Here is a 12,192-nt window from a genome sequence, read left to right on the forward strand (position 1 = left end):
GTGACAGATGGGTGTACATGGGTAACAGAAGGGTGTAGAGGAGTGTACATTGGTGACAGATGGGTGTACATGGGTGACAAAGTGGTGTAGAGGAGTTTACATGGGTGACAGGGGTGTAGAGGAGTGTACATGGGTGACAGGGGGGTACATGGGTTACAGGGGGGTGTAGAGGAGTGTACATGGGTGATATATGGGTGTATATGGTTGACAGAGGTGTGTAGAAGAGTGTACATGGGTGATAGATGAGCGTATATGGGTGACAGAGGGGTGTAGAGGAATGTAAATGGGTGATAGATGGGTGTACATGGGAAATAGAAGGGTGTAGAGGAGTGTACATTGGTGACAAATGGGTGTATATGCGTGACAGAGGGGTGTAGAGGAGTGTTCATGGGTGACAGGGTGTACATGGGTGACAGAGGGGTGAACATGGGTGAACATGGGTGACAAAGTGGTGTAGAGGAGTTTACATTGGTGACAGGGGTGTAGAGGAGTGTACATGGGTGACAGAGGGGTGTACATGGGTGACAGAAGGGTGTAGAGGAGAGTACATGGGTGATAGATGGGCGTATATGGGTGACAGAGGGGTGTAGAGGAGTGTAAATGGGTGATAGATGGGTGTACATGGGTAACAGAAGGGTGTAGAGGAGTGTACATGGGTGACAGGGGTGTACATGGGTGACAGGGGAGTAGAGGAGTGTACATGGGTGATAGATGGGTGTACATGGGTGACAGAGGTTTGTAGAGGAGTGTACATGGGTGATAGATGGGTGTACATGGGTGACAGAGGGGTGTAGAGGAGTGGGCATGGGTGACAGGGGTGTACATGGGTGACAGAGGTGTGTAGAGGAGTGTACATGGGTGATAGATGGCCGTATATGGGTGACAGAGGGGTGTAGAGGAGTGTACATGGGTGACAGATGGGTGTACATGGGTGACAGAGGGGTGTAGAGGAGTGTACATGGGTGACAGGGGTGTGCATGGGTGACAGAGGGCTGAAGAGGAGTGTACATGGGTGATAGATGGGTGTACATGGGTGACAGAGAGGTGTAGAGAGGTGTTCGTGGGTGACAGAGGGGTGTAGAGGAGTTTACATGGGTGACAGGGGTGTAGAGGAGTGTACATGGGTGACAGATGGGTGGCAGAGGGGTGTACATGGGTGACAGAAGGGTGCAGAGGAGTGTACATGGGTGACAGAGGTGTACATGGGTGACAGGGGGCTGAAGAGGAGTGTACATGGGTGATAGATGGGTGTACAAAGAGGGGTGTTCGTGGGTGACAGAGGGGTGTAGAGGAGTTTACATGGGTGACAGGGGTGTAGAGAAGTGTAAATGGTTGACAGATGGGTGGCAGAGGGGTGTACATGGGTGACAGAAGGGTGTAGAGGAGTGTACATGGGTGATAGATGGGTGTACATGGGTAACAGAGGGGTGTAGAGGAGTGTACATGGGTGATAGATGGGCATATATGGGTGACAGAGGGGTGTAGAGGAGAGTAAATGGGTGATAGATGTGTGTACATGGGTAACAGAAGGGTGTAGAGGAGTGTACATGGGTGAAAGATGGGTGTATATGGGTGAGAGAGGGCTGAAGAGGAGTGTACATGGGTGATAGATGGGTGTATATTGGTGACAGAGGGGTGTAGATGGGTGTAGATGGGTGACAGAGTGGTGTAGAGGAGTTTACATGGGTGACAGGGGTGTAGAGGAGTGTACGTGGGTGTCAGATGGGTGGCAGAGGGGTGTACATGGGTGACAGAGGGGTGTAGAGGAGTGTACATGGGTGATAGATGGGTGTACATGGGTGACAGGGGTGTACATGGGTGACAGAGGGCTTAAGAGGAGTGTACATGGGTGATAGATGGGTGTACATGGTTGACAGAGTGGTGTAGATGGGTGTACATGGGTGACAGAGTGGTGTAGAGGAGTTTACATGAGTGACAGGGGTGTAGAGGAGTGTACATGGGTGACAGAAGGGTGTAGAGGAGTGTACATGGGTGATAGATGGGTGTACATGGGTGACAGAGGGGTGTAGAGGAGTGTACATGGGTGATAGATGGGAGTATATGGGTGACAGAGGGGTGTAGAGGAGTGTAAATGGGTGATAGATGGGTGGACATGGGTAACAGAAGGGTGTAGAGGAGTGTACATGGGTGACAGATGGGTGTACATGGGTGACAGAGGGGTGTAGAGGAGTGTACATGGGTGAAAGATGGGTGTACATGGGTGACAGAGGGCTGAAGAGGAGTGTACATGGGTGATAGATGGGTGTACATGGGTGACAGAGAGGTGTAGATGGGTGACAGATGGGTGGCAGAGGGGTGTACATGTGTGACAGAAGGGTGTACATGGGTGAAAGAGGGGTGTAGAGGAGTGTACATGGGTGATAGATGAGTGTACATGGGTGACAGGGGTGTACATTGGTGACAGAGAGGTGTATGGAGGTGTACACAGGTGACAGAGGGGTGTATAGAGGTGCACATGGCTGACAGATGGGTATAGAAGAGTGAACATGGGTGACAGGGGGGCATAGGGGGCACAGAGGCATGGACAGACTGACAAGGTGGTAACAGAGGGGTGGAAAGGGGTGACAAAGGGGCAGAGAGGTAAATAGGGGTGGACATGAGTGACAAGGATGTGGTCAGAAGGGTGGACAATGGAGGGTGAACATGGGTAACAGGGATGGACAGGGGTGACAGGGGTTGGATGTGGAGTGGACATGGATGTGAGGAGGGTGGACATGGGAGACAGGGGGTCAGAGGGGTGGACAAGGGTGACAAGGGGGTAAAAGAGGGGTGGACAGGAGTGACAGAGAGGGGTGGACTCGGGTGATGGGGTAGACTACGGGGTTGACGGGGGGTGAACATGGGTGACAGGGATGGACAGGGTGGTGGAAAAGGCGGACATGGATGACAGGAGGTTGGACATGGGTGACAGGGGGGGTGGACATGGGTGACAGGGATGAAAGGAAGGTGGACATGGGTGACAGGGGGTGGACATGGGGGACATAGATGACAGGAGGGTGGACATGGGTGACAGGGTGGGTGGACATGGATGACAGGTGGGTGGACATGGATGACAGGGGGGTGGACGTGGATGACAGGGGGTGGACGTGGATGACAGAAGGGTGGACGTGGATGACAGGGGGTGGACGTGGATGACAGGAGGGTGGACATGGGTGACAGGAGGGTGGACATGGGTGACAGGAGGGTGGACATGGGTGACAGGAGGCTGGACATGGGTGACAGGGAGGGTGGACATGGATGACATGTCCTTTTGTATAAAACGTTACATATGTTATGAAGTTTTTCTGCCAAATTTGATAATATCTAGAACCCATGGCTTGCCTCGGTGGCCTTGATGCATGTTGAACAATCCTGAGATGTATTAACGGATCGAGCAAGACTTCAAAGGTTCCGGATTCACAGCGCTGACCAGGATACAAGACCGCAGGACATGGAGTATTCCACTGACTGGTTTATTAACAACAATGCAACGTATTTCGCTGCACATGCGCTGCTTCATCAGGCATGGCAGGTAGGGAAAACACCCAAGGTTATATACCCTAGAAGTGTTAACCCTTCATAGTCACAATACAATTCTCACATATAATCATTACATACAAATAACAGTTATTTGTATATCATGTTTATATGTGAGAACTGTATTATGCCTGTGAAGGGTTAATACTTCTAGGGTATATAACCTTGGGTGTTTCCCCTTCCTGCCATGCTTTATGAAGCTGCACATGTGCAGCGAAACAAATTGCAATGTTTTTAATAAACCAGTCAGTGGAATACTCCATGTCCCGCGGTCTTGTATCATGGTCAGTGCTGTGAATCCTAAACCTTTGAAGTCTTGCTCTATCCGTTAATATATCTCAGGAGGGCTGCAGACGGGATCTTATCTCCTATTAGATGCTCATCATTGTTGTGTATGCGGGTACCCAACCCGTATTGGTAAAAAAAGATTTACCCCTCCAGCCTATGGTTCTAGCGATACTCCACAGGGAGCGCCTTTGCTTTTCTCTTTTCATATTGTACTAGTCCTTCTCTGCATAATTCACAAAAATTCTGAACAGTGTCCAGATTTGGGGGTGGGGGTGGAAGTACAGGGATGTGTGAGTGGGTGTGCTTGTGTGTGTTCTGTTGTTGTCTTGTTTCTTTTAAATGAGCACTGTCAGATATAAAAACTTTTTGTATGTTGTAAAGCTTTGCAAAACAGTAGTTTTTCTGATATACTTCTTTAAAAAATAAAAAATAAAATAATCTAATTTTATTAGAAAAAACTGCCTTTGAAAATCCGACCACTAGGGGTCCCCATACCTTTCGGGACATTGATGAGTCTCACAGCAGCATGGGGGGTGTCCAAGGGTCATGGACATGAGATGGCTGATTGACAAGGCAACTATGCTGTAACACAGAGGTTTACCAAACATATGCCTCCAGCTGTTGCAAAACTCCAACCATGCCTGAACAGTCAAAGGAAGTCTGGGCATGCTGGGAGTTGTAGTTTTGCAAAAGCTGTAGGCACACAGCTAAAGGCAACACTGCTGCAAAAAAGAGTTATCCAAACATTATTTGGATACAACTATTTCAAAACTACAAGTCCCAGCATTACCGGACTGGTAAAAAATAATACACATGAATGACATAGAAACATGTATAAAATTTTTGCATAAAAAAACAGGCAATCTCCAATAATCATTGTGTGTGTGTGTGTGTGTGTGTGTATACAGCATAAAACCAGAGAGGAAAGGGTTACAGAGCAGGGCTTCCAGGCTTGCTCTCGAGAGCAGTGAGTCAGTAGAGTGAGGGAGGGAAGGAGTCATCACAGTGCAGGCAAGAAAGAGACATGCCTTCTCTCTCAGGGAAAATGAAAAAGACATTGAGCACCTGTGATATGCTATTTTTTTCTGAACTATAAGTGATAGATGTATAAAAATAACATGTACATGATTAGGTACTTTTTTTTTTTTGGGGGGGATCTGGGATCTGACAGGTACATTTTAAGTCTCTCAGGTGCTTTTCTCTTTGGGTAGGACATCTCTCAGGATGCCAATTCTATTATAATCTCTGTGGAGTTTACCAGCCCTCTGCCCACCAGCATGTTGTTCTGTTGACCCTCTGTTATTATAATTTCCTTTTGTTACCTATTTGCCATCACCTTACTCACAACAAAATGAGCATGTTAAAAAAGGGCATTTAGTTAAAAAGTTGCACGTCCATTATTAATTTGGGGCACGTAGGCAAAAAACAATAAACACGTGTAAACAACAGACTAGTCACACAGAAAGGTGTTTAGGTGGACATGCAACATTTCATGTGCATAAATCTCCCCAATAGTATCCAGAGATGTTGACACAGATATAGTTGATAGGTAAACCCTCATTGAATATAACATAGTAGTAGGTAGCCTGACCCTCCCAATTTAGTTGGTAGGTCGGTCCCCCCTTCCCCTTAAAGGGGCACTACAGTGGAAAACTTTAATTTTTATTTTTTTTTTTATCAACTGGTGCCAGAAAGTTAAACAGATTTGTAAATCACTTCTATTAAAAAAATCTTAATCCTTCCAGTACTTTTTAGGGTCTGTATACTAAAGAGAAATCCAAAAAAGAAATGCATTTCCTCTGATGCTGACCTCTGCTGTCCATTTTAGGAAATGTCCCGAGCAGGAAAAAATCCCCATAGCAAACATATGCTGCTCTGGACAGTTCCTAAAATGGACAGCAGAGGTCAGCAGAGAGCACTGTGGTCATGACATCAGAGGAAATGCATTTCTTTTTTGGATTTCTCTTTAGTATACAGCCCCTAAAAAGTACTGGAAGGATTAAGATTTTTTTAATAGAAGTAATTTGCAAATCTGTTTAACTTTCTGGCACCAGTTGATTTAAAAAAAAAATAAAAATGTTTTCCACGGGAGTACCCCTTTAATAAAGTTTTTAGCAGGCCGCAGCTTACAAGAGTACAAGAGTGTCCTGGAGCATGTGCCCTAGACATCAATTTCTATCAACATTACTGCCCCCCCCCCCCAACCCTCATTTCCTAAAATGATTGGTCTTAGCCTCTGCTACTGCTGTCATTTTGCCCCTGAAACCTACAAAGTGAGGCTGATAACATCATGATTCCCAAAAGTCCTAAAATAAATAAATCCTAGACCAGAGTGACCTCCTTTATATATATCAAAGGCCCTAAAGCAGTTGCTATAGTTAAAATAACTTATATGGATTATACCAAATGTGGATAAATCTAGCAAAAAATATCCGTCTATGGCTACTGTTAGTGTAACACTGAAGAAAATATTACCATTGTGCACTGCTTTTACCGATTTTCTTATGGCAAACTGATTGTACTGTATCTACTTTAGAATTCTGTCGTAAGGATGACATCCTGCAATTACTACTGCCATTGCGTGCTAAATGTCTTTTTCCTGCCATTGTTCTCTTGTGCACTTTCTACAAATAATTTCAGGACTGCAAAATGGACTGAATCCGTATTGACATGGAATTGTTACTTTCTTTGTTCCTTTACAGGTCTTGCCTGCAATGTATCTATTGATATGATCGGAACATGCTGGCCGCGCACGCCAGCTGGACAATTGGTGGCCAGACCCTGCCCTGAATATTTCCAAGGCGTGCAATACAATACAACAGGTAATTTCAAAAATAAAATGGAAAAAAATGGGGGGGGGGGGGGAGAGGAATATTATTTTAAGGCGCAAACAATAGGTTCTAAAGTATGACAGTAATAGCTTGCGCTGGCCTGGTCTCAGCTGCTTCTTAAATGGTCACCCATTCATTTCTGGAAATCCGCAGTGATCCGACCAGCAATTTCAGACGGCCATGGTTTTCAGACACTGAACCTATAGAAAGGCCAGCTTCATCATATAGGGATCCCAACACCATAAATGGGTTTTCTGGGATGGGTGAATAAAAAATACTTATACTCACCCCTCCGGTTGCTCCAAGTCTCTGCTTCCGAGTCCCAGGCAGGAGAGCACCTCTGATGTCACTGTACTCTGGGCCCATTGCCGGCCTCAGTGATCACATGCAACAACAGGCGCAGGATTGGGAGTAACTGGAGGGGTGAGCATTTTGTTTTTCTTCCCTTCCAAACCCATTTGCCACAAGCACTTTTTATCTGGGCAAGGTAGGAACCTTAAGCATGTGGTCAAAATCTGTAACTGGGCCCTCCACCTATCATTTGGCATTTATAAAACATTATTAGTGTTATCTTATGTGGCAGACTGGCTTTTGATACCATCCCACCATTCCTTGGGCAACTAGGACTACAATCTCAGCACCACTTGCACTACACCCCTCGCTATAGGATGCAGAGAAGAAAATAATAGGAACTGGGACCCAGTGCAGGATTATACATGTTCCAGTATTTACCAGCAGTAACAGCGACTATCAACATCCTGCACTCACCGCTAAGTATTGGACTCGACGCTCCGACATGGAGATCACCGGAGGACCAGGCTTCAGGAGATACGTGGGCGCGCCCACGTATCTCCTGAAGCCTGGTCCTCCGGTGATCTCCATGTCGGAGCGTTGAGTCCAATACTTAGCGGTGAGTGCAGGATGCGCATTGCTGCTGTTACTGCTACTAGCTATTGAAGTCTGTCTTTTATTACTTCCTAGCACCTCCGCTGGACTCTCTCTAAGGTTGTCAGCAGCACTTGTCCTATTAGTGAAAGTCCTCTGATCAACACAGGGTCTGCTGGGATTATGTTGTGCCATCCAGTTACTTCTTAGGCTTGTTTCACACTACAAAATGAGTCAGTTTTAAAGATCCGTACGAAGTTCCGTTTGAAAATCAGCTGAAAACGGCAAATCCATTATTAATAACGGACATTATTTTGTGACTGAAAATAGTAACGGGAGAAATGGTGCATGCACTATTTCTCCTGTTACTATCTTCCGTCACAAAATAATGGCCATTATTAATAACGGACTATAACGGGTTAAAACGGCTATTATAAAAATCCCATAGATTATAATGGGATTTTCTAATGGCCGTTTAGGATTTTGTAACTGCCGTTTTACAGGTGATTTTCAGACAGAACTTGGTACGGATCTTTAGAACGGAGTAATTTTGTAGTGTGAAAGAAGCCTTAAAGGGGAACCCTGGTGGAAAAAAATGTTTTCAAATCAACAGGTGCCACAAAGTTAAACAGATTTGTAAAGTACTTCCATTTTAAAATCTTTACCCTTTCAGCACTTATCAGCTGCTGTATACTACAGAGAAATTTGTAAACTTCTTTCCAGTGCTCTCTGCTGACACCTATGTCCTTGTCAGGAACTGTCCAGAACATGAGAGGTTTTCTATGGGGATTTGCTTCTAATCTGGACAGTTCCTGACACAGACAGAGGTGTCAGCAGAGAGCACTGTTGTCAGACTGAAAAGAACTACACAATTTTCCCTGTAGTATACAGCAGCTGATAAGTACTGGAAGGATTAAGATATTTAAATAGAAGTAATTTACAAATCTGTTTAACTTTCTGGCACCAGTTGATTTGAAAGCATTTGTTTTCCACTTGCTTCCACCAGAGTTCCCCTTTAAGTCACGTATATTTTGCCAGTATTCATTTACAAAGTTATTTACAGTGCAATATCTTATGACATCTAACTTTTAGATGTCAAGTTTTTTTATTTTATACTAAGGCAATTAAAAAAAAAAAAAAGAATTGTGGTGGTCCTATCAATGCTTTAATAAATTTGACTCTGTGGTTGTGTCTTATGAATGCTGGGCTTTCGGCCAGTGGTATTGAGATTTGCAGTTGTGTTTAAGATCATGGACTCTGGAACTGACTCATTCATCTAATGAATTTGTATTTTAACAAACAGCAGAGAAGATGATGAGATCATAGAAACCCAAGGTCTTCACCTCTTTTCAACCAGAAGTCATTCTATATCTGGAAATCAGCTGCAGTTGCTTTGCAGTTCTATACAATTACAACTACCAAATGTCAATAAAAGAGAGTTATTCCACCACATAGGTGATCTCGGTAGTGTTGTGTGGCATAGGCCATATTCGAATTTGCAATATTTTGCGAATATATGGACGAATATTCGTCATATATTTGGAAAATGCGCAATATTTGCGGCCTTTTTTTTACTATGCGCCATAAAATTTGCCTGTGCATGTGCATTCCCCATAAAATTTGCATGCGCATGCGCAATATTGCGTGGTAAAACAGCATTGCGAATATTCGCGCCCAACACTAGATCTCGGGGGGCTTTACTGCTGGAACCTCCACTGATCTCTAGAACAGGGGGCCCAATGGGCCACCTTCCAGAGGAGTTTAAAATAGAGTGGTGGTAAGGCATGTAATCCTAAACTCCCTTTGGTGTCTATGGAGCTGACTGAAAACAGACAAGGATAGTTACAAGCTGTCTCCATCAGCCCCATAGAAATGAATGGAGGGGAAGGCGCATACATGACATCAATCAAACTCAATTCAAACTCAATTTAGTAAGGAGGGGCTCAGGACCCTTGCTCTAATGATTGAGGTGGTCACAGATGTTATTACCTGTCCTGGGTTAGGTAAAAAAAAAATGTATATCACCTTTAAATGGGCCCTGTTAGATCTAAAAACATTTTATATGTTGTTACTGATGAATATTAATGACCTTTTGTAATATGGTTGTTTAAAATTTTTTTAATATTTAATGAAGAAAACTTCTCCTGGAAATCCCACCACTAGGACACTACTGGGACACTAACCAGGACTACAGCTTCATCAGGCATGTCCATAAGTCATTGACAAGAGACGATTCATGGACAAGGCATGAGCAGACACACCAATCACCACCCACCTCCTTCCCCTAAGAGGATTTCTAACACTGTGAGCTAATGAAAAGAGGGATTTTTATAATAAATATAGGTGATAGAGGCATAAAAATTAGATGTACATGGTCAGGATTAGGAAACGAGTAACATAAACATATTATTTATTTTTGTGGGATCTGACAGGTACACTTTAAGGCTAGGATTCCACAAATATTTTTTTCTGGTATTTTTTGGAATGCGGACACTGCAATTTTTAAGCCATAAGTGTATTCAAAAAGGAATAAGAAATATAATGGAAGGTTTTATAATTCTCTTTCTTACTGTATCCACATCTTACTTTGGCTCAAAAATCTGTGTGAAAACCTAGCCTCAGGGAAGTATAACAACCTAAAAGTCAGATGATAATAGATGGGATGATAATAGTTAATAATGGATATAGGAGTATCTTTAAACTACATAAGCCAGTATGTCTACCTGGCAGGTTGTTCACTGGTAAGTTAAAGGGTATTCCAGGATTTTTTATTTGACTATACTACAGGGGCTGTAATGTTAGTGTAGTTCTTAATATAGTGTCTGTACCTGTGTGTGATGGCTGGTCTCGCAATTCTTCTGAGCCCTTTGCCACAATGTTTATTTTTAACAGCATACAAAATGATTGTCGTCTCAGGTTTTCAAAGGTTGCAGTGCAGCCCGAGATTTTACATCACTAGTCAGATGATGATATGGGGCCTGTCGGCTCTAATGGGTGGAGCGACTGCTGGTTGGATCATTCTGTAGTGAATTGTAGTCTTGCAACAGCTGAAGGTGCCCTGGTTAGAAAACACTGGTCTTTTGTTCAAAGCAAAGCATAGAAGGCAGCACACCTGTGGTTCAATGGGTATGGGGGGGGGGGGGGGGGCTGATGTTTGGGAGTGAGAAAAGTGACTTCACATTTACAAACAGGGAATTATGGCATTTGTTGTTTGATGGAGGGATTTCCGACTGGAAATAGCCATTTCACAAAAAGATAGCCACAGCGTTATGGTAATCTCACAACATAGCATGTCGATTACTGTCTGGCAGGCAAGTACTAGAATCATCTTATGGTGGATAATCCCTTTAAGGATTCTAATATATAGGTCCATTGATTTGACACCTCTGGTGTGATTGTGTCAGATCACAAAATGCTACATGCAGTGTTTTACAGTATGATCTACTGTAACCACAATTATAACTGCAACTATACCTCATCAACCAATGGTTGAAATAGGGGACAATGCTGTACCTATGGATGATGAGGTATAGTTGTGGTTATAATGGCCAGGTGCAACAGATCCAAGTTGTTTCATCTGTTGTCCCCATCCAGAATGGCTCAGGATCACTGGACCAATGGGAACCTGGTCTAACAATGTCAATCATTTGTTTACCTCATGTGCGCAGAGTGGGGGTAAAGGTGCACAATGTGTACAGCTGAGTGCTTATGCCCTAGAAGAATTCCCCACCCATTCTAGCGATCGGTGTTGGTCTCACCACCTGGAACGAATAATACAAAATGCTGTCATATCACTATTTAGTTTGTTAAAATGATAAATAAACTTTAACTGTTTATAGAAGCATTAGTGCGTATTGAACTGCTGGTTTAGAGCTTGTTGTGATGTGCTGGATCTTACAACAGCAGGAAAGTTATGGGTTATCCACCATGTAAATGTATCAGCATATGGATTCCTATTTATGGCATGCTGTAAGTGGTCTTGTAGAGTCTCAAATAAAGATGTAATAAGGAATGTTTCTGTAGAGATGTCTTTTATAAATCAGATCATGTGATCAGGACCCTCACCAATTCTAAGAATAAAAAGGATGCAGCTCTGGTTTAGCACTGAGTCCCCTTTCCAAAGCATAGGGGATAAGAAGTATGATCACAGGGTTCCTGCCGCAATCTCGGCTCCGGCACCCCAGACATCCGGTGCACGGAGCGAACTTAGCTTTGAACCAGATGACTGGCTATGCAGGCTGGAGGCTTGTGACGTCACAGTCATGCCCCGCTTATGACGTCATGGCCGTGTCCCCTCAATGCAAGTCTATGGGATGGGGCGTGACACTCCTTCCCATAGACCTGCATTGAGGGGGTGTGGCCATGAAATCACGAGCCACCGGCGCTGCACCTGAACAAATGTCAGGTGCAGCAGGGAGATTGCAGGGGTCCCCAGCAGCGGGACCCCAACTATCAGACATCTTATCCCCTATCCTTTGGATAGGGGATAAGATGTCTAGTGGGGGATTAACCCTTTAAATGTTTTCCTGCACAGTCGTTTTCCCAGCCACTGACTGTGTATAAAGCTGCAGCCGACCCTATTCCCTTTAATGGTGCTGTAATGCAACACTGTAAATAGCACATGGTTGGGGGTACCACTTAGTGGGGAAAA

General features: G+C 44.3%; 1 protein-coding gene across 3 annotated transcripts in view; it reads left to right on the plus strand.

Annotated features, from left to right (window-relative positions):
- The window catches only part of CRHR1 (corticotropin releasing hormone receptor 1), a 212,027-nt gene that overhangs the window by 124,460 nt on the left and 75,375 nt on the right, over nucleotides 1–12,192 (plus strand). For all 3 annotated transcript variants that reach the window (XM_056547987.1, XM_056547988.1, XM_056547989.1), the window contains one exon: nucleotides 6,528–6,647. In XM_056547987.1, the coding sequence (XP_056403962.1) occupies nucleotides 6,528–6,647 (120 nt within the window). The remainder of the gene's footprint in view (nucleotides 1–6,527; nucleotides 6,648–12,192) is intronic.

This window comes from Hyla sarda, chromosome 12, assembly GCF_029499605.1.
Source record: "Hyla sarda isolate aHylSar1 chromosome 12, aHylSar1.hap1, whole genome shotgun sequence".
NCBI lineage: Eukaryota > Metazoa > Chordata > Amphibia > Anura > Hylidae > Hyla > Hyla sarda.